Source organism: Aquarana catesbeiana, linkage group LG12 (genome assembly GCF_042186555.1).
Source record: "Aquarana catesbeiana isolate 2022-GZ linkage group LG12, ASM4218655v1, whole genome shotgun sequence".
NCBI lineage: Eukaryota > Metazoa > Chordata > Amphibia > Anura > Ranidae > Aquarana > Aquarana catesbeiana.
This window is the reverse complement of record NC_133335.1, coordinates 220,732,426-220,746,863: the sequence shown is the minus strand read 5'-3', so window position 1 is coordinate 220,746,863 and position 14,438 is coordinate 220,732,426. Positions and strand designations below refer to the sequence as shown.

General features: G+C 46.5%; 1 protein-coding gene across 1 annotated transcript in view; it reads right to left on the bottom strand.

Annotated features, from left to right (window-relative positions):
- Positions 1–13,512, bottom strand: part of SIRT7 (sirtuin 7) — a 27,808-nt gene extending 14,296 nt beyond the window's left edge. The window contains exons 1-5 of the mRNA XM_073606723.1: positions 13,316–13,512; positions 13,101–13,238; positions 8,096–8,200; positions 5,794–5,864; positions 1,834–1,906 (exon numbers count right to left, since the gene is read on the bottom strand). Coding sequence (XP_073462824.1) covers positions 1,834–1,906; positions 5,794–5,864; positions 8,096–8,200; positions 13,101–13,238; positions 13,316–13,393 — 465 coding nt within the window. The 5' untranslated portion in view covers positions 13,394–13,512. The remainder of the gene's footprint in view (positions 1–1,833; positions 1,907–5,793; positions 5,865–8,095; positions 8,201–13,100; positions 13,239–13,315) is intronic.
- Between the last annotated feature and the right edge of the window lie 926 nt (positions 13,513–14,438).

Genomic DNA, 14,438 nt, shown 5'->3' with positions numbered 1-14,438 from the left:
ACACCCCCCCAACCTTCCATAATGCTCAGTTCTAGAGTAGCCAATTGTCAGACTCAAGTGTTGCCACATTGGGGCTTGGTGGAAAGTAGGGGGGGGGGGTCGACCAATATCGTTTTTTTCAGGGGCGATAGATAGATTTTTTAGCCACCTTTCAGACAAACAGCCGATATCAGGTGCCGATATTTTGTACATTTAAAGTTTTTATTTTTACACTGTCCTTTTACATTTTTTCATCACTTTTATTGCTGACACAAGGAATGTAACATCTTTGTGAAAGTAATAGGCAGTGACAGGTACTCTTTTACGGAGGGAATCTGTGGTCTATAGGACCCCAAACCCCTTCTCTGCACTTGAAAGTATTAAAAAAAAAAAAAAAAAAACCAGGACAAAAAAAAAGAAGAAGGTGATATTTGCGCTAACCACTATATACAAAAATATATATGTGCAAAAGTGATATGACTAAATAAAGTGTGAAAAAAAAAAAAAACAACTTGAAGCAATATTGGTACGTTCCGGGCCGATACCAATACGTTAAAAAAAAATGTGAATATCTGCCCCTGATAATCGGTCGACCCGTAGTGGAAAGCCTATAACAGGGTAGGGATAAAACAACTTTGACAAAATAAAATATTAATAATAAAAAAAAAAAAAAAAAAACAAACACACAGCAGGAAAAAGTACAGAAAAATCAAGTATCTGAAATGCTTACCTGCAGATTTTTTTTTTTTTCTTTCCATAAACTGTTTTTTTGTTCTTTGACTTGCAATGTGCTAGGGAATTGACAATCTACAACTTCTCCATAGCCTTTTACTCTTTTGAGAGTATCCGATTAGGCCCCTTTCACATGAAGGGTCCAATCAGGTCTGCCTGTAAGTTTTTCAGCAGGCCTGATCAGACCCTCCATTGACCCTCGTGGACTGGCAGGTGTAAACGGACCCAAGTCTGGCTACCTCCAATCCTATCCAGTCCATTAAAAAAAAAAAAAAAAAAACAAACAGAAGGGAACCCGTCCCCTTTCATCTAGGTGGATCGCATTGGAGGGCATTCGGGTGTACACATACAGCAGAGCATATTCACAATGCATAAACTGAGCGGACACGGACCTATAATCCGCTCACTCTGCTCAGATCAATGGATAGATCACCTCACTATCTGTCCCAATGATAATTGGATTTTGAAAATTTTGGGTTATTAGGGAAACAAGGATTGGTGATAAAGCATCAGTGGAGACACCTTTTTCCCATATTACCTCTTTCCCTTCCTAGGGGTAGATTTCCTCTCACTTCCTGTTGTCTCCCTCCGTTTGTAAGTAGGAGTCATTTGTAAGTCGGATGTTTGTAAGTAGGGGACCGCCTGTACTAGAGTGTCTCTTGAGGGACAGATCAGTGTCTGCTGAGACCATATGCAAGGTGGCAACAACAGTCTTTTAGATGTCTACACAAGGGAGGATGTAATGGCCCATACACACGATCCGAAAATCAAATCGTCCGTTTTTTTTTCTTTGCATGCTAGTCGCATATCGAAAATGGAGAGGTTACTAAAGTGACAAAAATTCTCGTACGACAGAATAAAAAAAAATTCGGAAGTGATGTCATGTGTTGTAGAGTATTTCTATTGTATTTTCGGACGACAACTGCACTGATTAAACAAAAACAATTTAAATTTTCGGGTTTGTCCGATCACATAATAAACGGATGAACTGTCGCGATCGGCTCTCGAAAGCTCTGTACTAACAATCCGATTATCGTACGATCGCTGCAAAAGCTGTATTTTTCATCCGATTTTCGGATTGTGTGTACGGGTAAAGAACATGTACAAAGAAAGGTAACTTACCAGTCCTGCTCTGTGGAGTCGAGCAATGCACATGTGTGTGAAGGTTGGCCGAGCTTCACTTAGATCACCAGTGCTACAGAAATAAAACAATAAACAAAGGGTTTAATTAGCTTTACATGGTCGCCAAGGAAAAAATAAATAAATAAATAAAACACACCACCACATTGGGCCCAAAAAAAATGTGCCAATAAGTTAGCGTAGGTTGCGCCATTTTCAGTCATTTATTTGTGGTGCCGAAAAAAAAAAAAAAAAAAAAAAACACCATGAATCGCAACACATTTCTGTCTGAGGTGACGTGGACATGCAACAGGTCATGTAATTGTGAAATCATTAGTAGCTGTGCCGCTGCAAACTTTCCTCTTTCCCTCCAGCTCTCATCAGGTGAATGCCCAGGAGCACATCCTTGCTCAGCTGTTCCTCTTGTCAAGTAGAAATTAACTAGCTGTGAATCCTCTTAGGCTCGATTCACATCTATGCATGTTGCTTTTGAGCGTTTTTGGAGTTTTTTTTGTGATGCTTGCCACGTTTTTGTAGCGTTTTTGACGCTTTTTATATATAGTATACAGTCTAAAAAAAAAAAAAAATAAAAAAAAAAAAACGCCAAAAACGCTGCAAAAACGCTGCACTTGCGTTTTTGATGCTGGTCCATTGAATTCTATTACATGCAAAACGCTGCATTTTGCATGAAAAAAAAAGTCCCTGACCCTTTCTAAAAATGCAGAGGTACAAAAAGGCATTGATGAGAACATGTTCCATAGGAACCCATGTTAAAAAATTCCCATGCATTTCTGCAAAATGCATCAAAAAACACGCTAGTGTGAATGGAGCCTTACTTCTTAGGCCTCATGCACACTGGACGTTTTTACAGCTGCTGTTTTTGGCGTCAGACGTTTTTTTCTACAGTCAATAAACTCTCCAGCATGTTACCCTATGTGTCTATGCACACATAAGCTGTTAAACTGTTTTTGGCTGGGGCGTTTTTTGGCTGGAAGAAAAAAGAAAAAGTTTGATCTCATTGAAAAAAAAAAAAAAATATTATATATACACGCTTCAATACCAGGCACTCCCCCCCCCCCCCTTTCCTTCCCAGACCAATTTTCAGCTCTGTCGCATTTTGAATGAGAATTGCGTGGTCATGCAACACTGGACCCAAATCGCATTTTTATCATTTTTTTTTTCACACAAATAGAGCTTTCTTTTGGTGGTATTTAATCACTAGCTAGAGGATTCACAACATATAGGGGGGTACTAGTTATATCTGGTGCAGCTGTGCATAGAAACCACTCAGCTTCCAGATTTTTTTTTTTTTTGTCAAAGTTTATCTGAACAAGCTGAAGTCAGAAGCCGACTGACTACCATACACAGCTGCACCAGATTTTGCACTCTTCAGTTTTAGGACCGATTCACACTATATGCAGTGACAGATGTTTTACTGCATGGTAAAACCTCAGTCACCGCAGGGACACACAGGAAACAATTGATCCCTATGTGTCCTGTTCACATTGCAATGCAGCCTAGCGCTGTGCTGCAGCGTGCTGTACTAAAATGCAGACTAGCTGCCATTTATCGGAGCGCAAAGGGCCAAATAGCAGGTCCATATCACGCAGTGCGCTCCCCGGCATTGCGGTGAATGAAGTGTACGTTTTGTACACTTTCAATAAAGCTTGTACATAAAACAAAACAAAAAAAAAAAAAAAAAACAAAAAAAAAAAAAAGGGAGCAGTGCATTGAGCCGAATCGTTCACCACACGACTCCCTAGTAGCCGTAAACGCAGAGCGCTTGGAGCAAATCGCTCCAGCTGCTCTGTGATTTCACGCAGTTTAAGTGTGAATGTGCCCTTAGTAAATCAACCCCATAGTCTCCAACGTGTTTCACCCCACAAGGGCTTAATCATGGACAATGTCAGAGACACTCCACAATTAAGCCCTTTGTGGGGTGAAACACGTTGGAATGGGTGGTGGACAGACAAGACTATATGTTGTGAATCCTCTACTTATTATATTAAAGCTAGTTTTACATTAGTGACAAAATCAGTGTGCAGACCGTTCACTTCTACAAGTCACGCAATTATCGCAAAATAACACTAAGAATATTGTATATATTTTGGGCGAATAAATAAGTGAGCCAAGCAGTAAGTAGTGCAGGACTTCTTATAAACTATGGTCATGGAGAAATAATAGATATGTCGCAATTTTCAACTCTTTAGTAATTGTTTTGCACATAATTTCTCTGTCTCACTCTGCGCCACTGATCGTTTATCGGGCCCATTGTGACCTATTTATAACGGGGAGCGAAAACCACCCTCTGGGAGATATTTACTCCACACACTGCTGGCATTTTAGAAATACATAAAGGTGCAGGCAGTGCTGTGAAGCCTGCCATGTCTCATTGAGCTCCCTCTGCAGGCAGTCCTAGTATTCACATCAATTGGGACGTGTCAGCTGCACGGACACAGCCACTGCTCCCAATTTGACAACCATGCATGTGCTAGGCTCTGAACACAGATAGCGTGCATTTGGGGCCGAGCACCCACACCAAGACAGTTGTCAAATTGGGTCCAACAGCTGTTTTGGTGTAACTGCTGCATCCCAATTGACATGAATGGGACTGCCTGTGTGGAGATGTACAGAACACCTGTGCATTCCCATGCAGCCAAACATGGCCCTTGCACGGGTGTACACTGTACCTATGTGAACGGTGCCTAAACCCCCCATACACACGATCGGACTTTCCGACGGGAAATGTTGGATGTCAGGCTGTTGGCGGAAAATCCGACCGTGTATACGCTCCATAGGAAGATTGTTGTCGGACTTTCTGCCAACAAATGTTGGACTAGCATGTCTTCAAATTTTCCGCCAAACAAATGTGTGTTGTCGGATTTTCCGATCGTGTGTACACAAGTCCGTCGGACAAAAGTCCAAAGTACAAACACGCATGCTCGGAAGCAGAAGCGGTCGGTCTTCTAAACTAGCGTTTGTAATGGAGAATTAACATTCATGGCGCGGTAAATTATAAAATCTCGAAATGTAGCGTACAATTCTCTTCTTTAATGGGATAATAACAAAGCTACTTTGCTGGTGATACTGATGGAGTTATTGCAAACAAATTTTCAAAGGCTTTTTTTTCTAGTGATATCAAGAATAATATTATTATGTTTTTTTTTTGTTTTTTTTGTTTTTTATTTGGGCAAGTTACCACAACACCATTATCCCGTAGTTTTTAAAATCAAAGATACAACTATGTTGGTGTCCCTTGTCAATTTTACATTGTATTTTTTTAAAATGTAACTGCCTACTCCCAAACTGTCATTTGAAGTAAAACACATAGCCAACTATTATTCTACACTATTTTTTTATTGTGCATTAAAAGAAAAAAAAAAAAAAATTATACATGCTGTCTGCCAATAGAACTTAACCAAAAAGTGCATTCTATGCATCCAAAAATAAAGAAAATATACCAAAGCAAATCATTATTCAACCAAAAAAATAATGTCAAAGCAATAACTCCAAGGCCAATAATAAATAACACGTTATCTCCTCCGCAACATGGCTGGTTGACGGACAGCCGTTCAGAAACGAACTGAAAAACGCGAATCAACACTCACAACAAATTAGCAGAAGGAGCCCAAAGGGTGGCGCTAAAGAGCTGAAAACCACATAGTACGTCACTACGTTCGTAACATTTGTGTGACCGTGTGTATGCAAGACAAGTTTGAGCCAACGCCCCTCGGACAAAATTCCACGGTTTTCCGATCGTGTGTACGAGGCATAAGAGTTCAAGCGAATTGACTCTTTTCTTTCTTGCCACTCCCCCCCCATTTATTCATTGAAATGAATGTCACTCAGCTTTCTTAAGAGGCACATTTGTAAAGCAAAGCTCTGTGCTTCATAAATGTGGCAGTATAGCCAAGGTAAGGCACTCCACTTCTTTATAAAAATGGGACCCTTGTGTCTACTCACCTTACGCTTCTGCCTTTGTTCAGTAGAGTCCAGACCCCACTTGGTCCCCGATAATCTGGAATAGCAGCTGCCTGTTCGAAGCAAACAGAAGTGTCAAACACACACAAAGACAAAGACAAGCAACGAATAACTCTGAATCAAAAGTGGATTCAAGGGGGGGCGCTTAATCAGTCACCCCAGCTCATAAAGAACAAATCAGGTGGCTGCAACTCAATACAAAAAGCATGCAACCATGATCAGGGTGTTCAGTTCTTTGAGTGTAAATAAGCATAGTGAAGAGGTGTGATCTAAATGGCTCATTGTAAAATGATTGCCTTCAGCACAGAACCTGTGGTTAGAAGGGGGGGGGGACCAAGAGATTTGCCTGGGGGAGAAAAGGGAAAAGGGGGGAAAAGAGGTGCGAGAGGTTTCCTGCACGATCCAGTCCACCGTGTAACCCTCTTATATGAGCAGTCATATGGATAGCAAAGAGCGGTCCAGGTTCAGTTGGTCATTAAAACAATCCACACGTCCCAAATCTTCCAAGAACTTAGCTTGGGTATCTGTTAAAATAGATGTGAGCTTCTCATGGTTCCAACGAGCCGCTGTTTGACCATGGCAAAATTAAAGTGGTTGTTAACCCACCAATGTATTTTTTCATAATCCTCTATTTTTTACTGTAATGGCCCTCCGTGACAGTGCTTTATGCAAATAATGTTGTATATACCTTGTTTAAAGAGTGCTGATCTGTGCTTACTGACCCGTTGCTTCTCTCCTCTCTCGGCCTGACAGATGCAGTGGGCGGGGCCAAGGGTCCCACGCTGACGTCAGTTAGGAGGGGAGGAGAGGAGAGGCGGCCCCGCCCTCTGCATCGGTCGGGCCAAGAGAGGAGAGAAGCAGCAGGTCAATGAGAGCGCATCAGCGCTCTGTAATCAAGGTATATACACAGCATTATGTTCATAAAGCATAGTCACAGGGTGCCATTACAGTAAAAAACAGAGGATTATGAAAAATACACAGTAATTTGAGCAGCAGGACGAGAGGGGGCAGCACAGACATGGAGCTGTCAGGCAGAGAAGGAAGGGGGGAGAGCACACAGGAGACACAGAGCAGGCTGTGGATGACGGAGGCACATACGCTGACTCCGGTGTCTGTGCTCAGCAGCCCTGATACATCGGAGTCAGCATACAGGGGGAGGGTAGAAACTGGCAAGATCAGCCAGGTATTATAGGTGATACACATTACATACTAGCACATTATGCCTTTACTTTGCAGATAAGAAAAATGATATTAAAAAAAAAAAAAAGGGAAGAAGAGTTTACTTCCTCTTTAATAGCTTGACAGTTTAGTTGAGAGCACACACACAAACTGTCACAGTTATTCACAGCATGCCTTTAATATAACTGCTTTGGGAAACAGTTAAAGTGGTTCTAAAGGCTAAAAGGTTTTTACTTGCCACTGGCTCCCGCTGCTATCAATCAAATCCAGCGACGAGGGAGTTGGAGGGCAGGGCTAAGATGCACACAGTGCAGCCTGGGTTAGAACCCGCACTAATACCCCTTAGCGAGCGGCTTTCTAGGAGGGGGTACCCCAGAAGAGGAGGATCCGGACGGCTCTGTGCAAAACTATTGCACAGATCAGGCAAGTACATGTTCAATATTTTAGAAAAATAAAAAAATTTAACCTTTAATATCACTTTAAATGAATGGGTTTAACGCCATTTAAAAAAAAAAAAAAAAAAAAATATCACACATTATAAATGAGCTAGCAGCAGAAGTAAACTTACCTCTGCTCCAGCAATGCAACATCTCGGAGCTTCCTCACCAATGCTGACATCTTTGCCCACTCTTCTTCCAGGTTTATCACATTTATTAGCTGGCTCTAAATGGTGTAACTCCTGTGTATGTTGGGATTGTACACCAACCTGTACATGCACTGCTCAGTATAAATTCCAAGATTCTTGAAACAGGAAGTCAAGGAACTTTTATTGCAGAAGAGGCTGGCCATAGACAGTCTGAATTTGGCCAATTCCGGCTGAACTGGTCAAAATTTGAGCAGTATTTGGCCTTGCAAGCCAAATCAATTTTCCACCCGACTAATTTTTCACCCGGCTTTAAAAACAATTAGCCAAACAGAGACTACATCTTATCAGATGCAGTCACTGTTTGGATATTCAGACAGCCGTGGATACAATAGCTGACAAAGGACATTCCTCCATCCAAACTGTTAGTGGGCAGAAAGAGAAAAATCGAGCCATGCATGGCTACCTTTAGGTTGACATTATCCTTTCATACCACGCCAAGGGGCAGTTCATCCTACTTACCGTGCTGATTCCAGCTCCAGTGTAGATGACCAGGTTTTTAGCACCATGTACAGCATCTGCCAGTTCTAGCACCTTCTCCTGCAGCACTTCATCAGTGTCAACAATCTAAATAAGACAACCAAAAATTTCAATTGCAACAACAAACAATGCCTGCCATAATCTCCAAGTAAGTATATATACTACAAAGAAACATCAATCAGTGATCTATATAATGGCTGCTATGCACCCTCAAACTGTAATAATTCCCTACAAAGACTTATCACCCCTGTATCTAGCAGTGTTTAATATGGTGGCTATTAGGGTTGTCCCGATACCGATACTAGTATCGGTATCAGCACCGATACCGCGCATTTGCCCAAGTACTTGTACTCGGGCAAATGCTCCCGATGCTTCCGCCGATACCTTGACTGTCAGCGGTGATCGGCACGTGAGGGAGTTACAAACTTCTCCCCCAGCAGCTTTCAGCTGCTTAGTGATATACAGCGGTGATCGGTGCTTGTAACTCCCCCACACGCGATCACCGCTGACTGTCACCGCATCCTCCTCCATGCCCCCTCCATTCCGCTGTCCCCCTCCGCTGTCCCTCTTCGTTCCTCTGTCCCTCTTCGTTCCGCTGCCCCCCTCCATTCCTCTATCCTGCTGTTCTGCTGTCCCTCTCTCTTCCTCTGTCCCTCTCCGCTGTGTGAATGGACAGAGTCAGCTGACTCTGTCCATTCACATAACTGAAACATTGTAATCTCCTGTGATTACGATGTCTCAGTTTATGAATGGAGAGGAGCCGCTGTCTTCTCTCCATTCATTCTCAGTGCAGCTGAGGCTGCAGAGAAAGGGACTGGGGAATCTCTATCCTCGGTCTCTTTCTCTGTCTCAAGAGGGAGATATCAGGGGTCTGTTAAGACCCCTGATACCTCACCAAAGCCCCCCAACAGGGCTGATTTAAAAAAAAAAAAAAAAAAAAAAAAAAAAAACACATATTGCAATAAAAAAAAAAAAAAAAAAAAATTATTGTAAAAAATAATAAAAATGTAAATAAAAAAAAACAAAAAAAACCAAAAACACAGACACTGTTCACCCCCTCCCCCCTAAAAAAAAAAAAAAAGAAAGCATTATTAAAAAAGAAACAAAAAAAAAAAAAAAACAAAACACTGTCACGTGACATTAAAAAAAAAAAAGTATCGGTAATCGGTACTTGTACTCGGTCCTAAAAAAGTGGTATCAGGACAACCCTAGTGGCTATGATCAGCCTATTTCTCATCTTTCACATGTCCTGCATCAGACGATTCAGTTGCCTCCTGTCATTATGATGGATATCCATCAGTGATATGAATGATAAAGGCCCCCATGTAGTCTCCCCAAATCAGTGATGTACCCAGTGACTGCCCCCTCTTCCCCATCAATGCTATGCCCAGTTTTGCACGCCCACCTCTCCATCAGTGCTGTGCCCAATGATTGCACCCCTCCATCAGTGCAGTACGCAGTGATTGTACTTCTCCTCCTCCATCAGTGCTGTGTCCAGTGATTGCACTCCTCCTTCTCCATCAGTGCTGTGCCCAGCGATTGCACTCCTCCTTCTCAATCAGTGCTGTGTCCAGCGATTGCACCCCTCCTTCTCAATCAGTGCTGTGTCCAGCGATTGCACCCCTCCTTCTCAATCAGTGCTGTGTCCAGCGATTGCACTCCTCCTTCTCCATCAGTGCTGTGTCCAGCGATTGCACTCCTCCTTCTCCATCAGTGCTGTGTCCAGCGATTGCACTCCTCTTCCTCCATCAGTGCTGTATCCAGTGATTGCATTCCTTCTCCATCAGTGCTGTGTCCAGTGATTGCACTCCTCCATCAGTGCTGTGTCCAGTGATTGCACTCCTCCTCCTCCTCCATCAGTGCTGTGTTCAGTGATTGCATTCCTTCTCAATCAGTGCTGTGTCCAGCGATTGCACTCCTCCTCCTCCATCAGTGCTGTGTCCAGTGATTGCACTCCTCCTCCTTCTCCATCAGTGCTGTGTCCAGTGATTGCACTCCACCCTTCACCATCAGTGCTGTGCACAGTGATTGCACCCCTCCTTTTCAATCAGTGCTGTGCCCAGTGATTGCACCCCTCCCTTAACCATCCCTTCACCATCAGTGCTGTGCCCAGTGATTGCACCCTCCTTCACCATCAGTGCTGTGTCCAGTGATTGACCCCTCCCTTCACCAACAGTGGTTTGCCCAGTGATTTAACCCCTCCCTTCACCATCAGTGCAGTGCCCAGTGATTGCACCCCTCCTTCTCAATCAGTGATGTGCTCAGTGATTGACCCCTCCCTTCACCATCAGTGCTGTGCCCAGTGATTGCACCCCACCTTCACCATCGGTGCTGTGCCCAGTGATTGACCCCTCCCTTCACCATCAGTGCTGTGCACAGTGATTCCCCCCTCTCTTCACCATCAGTGTTGTGCACAGCGATTGCCCCCCTCCCTTCACCATCAGTGCTGTGCACAGCGATTTCCCCCCTCCTTTCACCATCAGTGCTGTGCACAGTGATTGACCCCTCCCTTCACCATCAGTGCTGTGCCCAGTGATTGCACCCCTCCCTTCACCATCAGTGCTGTGCCCAGTGATTGCACCTCTTTCTTCACCATCAGTGCTGTGCCCAGTGATTGACCCCTCCCTTCACCATCAGTGCTGTGCCCAGTGATTGCACTCATCCCTTCACCAACAGTGGTTTGCCCAGTGATTTAACCCCTCCCTTCACCATCAGTGCTGTGCCCAGTGATCGAACCCTTCCTTTTCAATCAGTGCTGTGCCCAGTGATTGCACCCCTCCATTCACCATCAGTGCTGTGCCCAGTGATTGCACCCCTCCTTCACCATCAGTGCCGTGCCCAGTGATTCCCCCCTCCCTTCACCATCAGTGCTGTGTCCAGCGATTTACCCCTCCCTTCACCATCAGTGCTGTGCACAGTAATTTCTCCCTCCCTTCACTATCAGTGCTGTGCACAGTGATTCCCCCCTCCCCATCAGTGCTGTGCCCAGTGATTGACCCCTCCCTTCACCATCAGTGCTGAGCCCAGTGATTCCCTTCACCATCAGTGCTGTGTCCAGCGATTTACCCCGCTCTTCACCATCAGTGCTGTGCACAATGACTGCACTCCTCCCCTTCACCATCAGTGTTGTGCCCAGTGATTGACCCCTCCCTTCACCATCAGTGCTGTGCCCAGTGATTGTACTCCTCCCTTCACCATCAGTGCTGTGCCAAGTGATTGCACCCCTCCCTTCACCATCAGTGCCATGCCCAGTTATTGCACCCCTCCTTTTCAATCAGTGCTGTGCCCAGTGATTGCCCCCCTCCCTTCACCATCAGTGCCATGCCCAGTTATTGCACCCCTCCTTTTCAATCAGTGCTGTGCCCAGTGATTGCCCCCCTCCCTTCACCATCAGTGCTGTGCCCAGTGATTGCACCCCACCTTCACCATCAGTGCTGTGCCCGGTGATTGCACCCCTCCCTTCACCATCAGTGCTGTGAACAGTGATTCCCCCCTCCCTTCACCATCAGTGCTGTGTACAGCGATTTACCCCTCCCTTCACCATAAGTGCTGTGCCCAGTGACTGCACTCCTCCCTTCACCATCAGTGATGTGCCCAGTGACTGCACTCCTCCCTTCACCATCAGTGATGTGCCCAGTGACTGCACTCCTCCCTTCACCATCAGTGATGTGCCCAGTGACTGCACTCCTCCCTTCACCATCAGTGATGTGCCCAGTGACTGCACTCCTCCCTTCACCATCAGTGATGTGCCCAGTGACTGCACTCCTCCCTTCACCATCAGTGCTGTGCCCACTGATTGACCCCTCCATTCACCATCAGTGCTGTGCCCAGTGAATGCACCCCTCCCTTCACCATCAGTGCTATGCCCAGTGATTGCACCTCTCCCTTCACCATCAGTGCTGTGCCCGGTGAGTGTACCCCTCCCTTCACCATCACTTCACCATCAGTGCTGTGCCCAGTGATTGCACCCCTCCTTCACCATCAGTGCTGTGCCCAGTGATTGCACCCCTCCTTCACCATCAGTGCTGTGCCCAGTGATTGCACCTCTCCCTTCACCATCAGTGGTTTGCCCAGTGTTTTAACCCCTCTCTTCACCATCAGTGCTGTGTCCAGTGATTGACCCCTCCCTTCACCATCAGTGCTGTGCACAGTGATTCCCCCCTCCCTTCACCATCAGTGCTGTGTACAGCGATTTACCCCTCCCTTCACCATCAGTGCTGTGCCCAGTGATTGCACTCCTCCCTTCACCATCAGTGCTGTGCCAAGTGATTGACACCTCCCTTCACCATCAGTGCTGTGCCAAGTGATTGACACCTCCCTTCACCATCAGTGCTGTGCCCAGTGATTCCCTTCACCATCAGTGCTGTGTCCAGCAATTTACCCCTCTCTTCACTATCAGTGCTGTGCCCAGTGATTGACCCCTCCCTTCACCATCAGTGCTGTGCCCAGTGAATGCACCCCTCCCTTCACCATCAGTGCTATGCCCAGTGATTGCACCCCTCCCTTCACCATCAGTGCCGTGTCCAGTGATTGCACCCCTCCCTTCACCATCAGTGCCGTGTCCAGTGATTGCACCCCTCCCTTCACCATCAGTGCCGTGTCCAGTGATTGCCCCCCTCCCTTCACCATCAGTGCCATGCCCAGTGATTGCACCCCTCCCTTCACCATCAGTGCCGTGCCCAGTGATTGCACCTCTCCCTTCTCCATCAGTGCCGTGTCCAGTGATTGCACCCCTCCCTTCACCATCAGTGCCGTGTCCAGTGATTGCCCCCCTCCCTTCACCATCAGTGCCATGCCCAGTGATTGCACCCCTCCCTTCACCATCAGTGCCGTGTCCAGTGATTGCCCCCCTCCCTTCACCATCAGTGCCATGCCCAGTGATTGCACCCCTCCCTTCACCATCAGTGCCGTGCCCAGTGATTGCACCTCTCCCTTCTCCATCAGTGCTGTGCCCAGTGATTGCCCCCTGTGACTCCGGTGCACACACCTCCTCCTCCCGGTATCGCGCCCTCTCCCTCCTCTGCTGGTGTCTCTCCAGTTCCCGGACCAGCTCGGCGTAGCTCTCCAGCAGTTGTCGCTCCCCGGGGCTCCTCTCGGCCGCCGTCTTGTGTAATATACGGGAGATCTGCGGGGAGAAAGCAAACCGTTCCCGTTATTCCCGTCCTTCCTGACCCTCCCAGCCCGCTCCCCGAAGCCTCCCACCTGCCTCCTCCGGTCCCTCTGCTGCTCCCGCCTCACGATTTCCTCCCGCATCTCCGCTTTCCGCTCCGCTCTGCCCATTGTACCGGCAAATTCACCGAAGAAACAACACCAATGGCTTCCGCTTCCGGCAACAGCTAATACCGGACATGACGTTTCCCCTGCCCTGATAACATACAGCGACCTGGTAACCCATAGCAACCAGAGGCAGGCTTCAGAATCAGGAGCCTAGAGTGGCCTGGCCAATACATAGTGCCTTCTGATTGGTTGTTATGTTACAATCCATTAGTATACCATAGCAAGGCACAGCAGGCTTCAGGTGCCTAGAGTGGCCTAGTTTATACAGTGGCTTGTGATTGGTTGCTCTGGGTTACAGCACACTTTTGCTATAGCTTACAAAACAGCATTAGTATCCCATAGCAACCAAGTAGCAGGCCTCATGGCGGCTTCTGATAGGTTGTTCACAGTTACATCCCACAATATATATGGGACATGACAAAACACCATTTGTATCCCATAGCAACCATGACACATACATCAATGCCACCTGATCAGTGCCCATCAGTGCAGCCTAATCAGTGCTCATCAGTGCCGCCTGATCAGTGCTCATCAGTACAGCCTGATCAGTGCTCATCAGTGCTCATCAGTGCCGCCTGATCAGTGCCCATCAGTGCTCATCAGTGCCGCCTGATCAGTGCCCATCAGTGCAGCCTGATCAGTGCTCATCAGTGGCACCTGGTCAGTGCCGCCTGATCAGTGCTCATCAGTGCCGCCTGATCACTGCCCATCAGTGCAGCCTGATCAATGTCGCCTGATTAGTGCTCATCAGTGCAGCCTGATCAGTGCACTGCTCATAAGTGCCACCTGATCAGTGCTCATCAGTGCAGCCTGATCAGTGCCCATCAGTGCAGCCTGATCAATCTCGCCTGATCAGTGCTCATCAGTGCAGCCTGATTAGTGCTCATCAGTGCAGCCTGATTAGTGCTCATCATTGCAGCCTGATCAGTGCCGCCTGATCAGTGCTCATCAGTGCAGCCTGATCAGTGCCCATCAGTGCAGCCCGATCACTGTGGCCTGATCAGTGCTCATCAGTGCAGCCTGATCAGTGCCCATCAGTGCAGCCTGA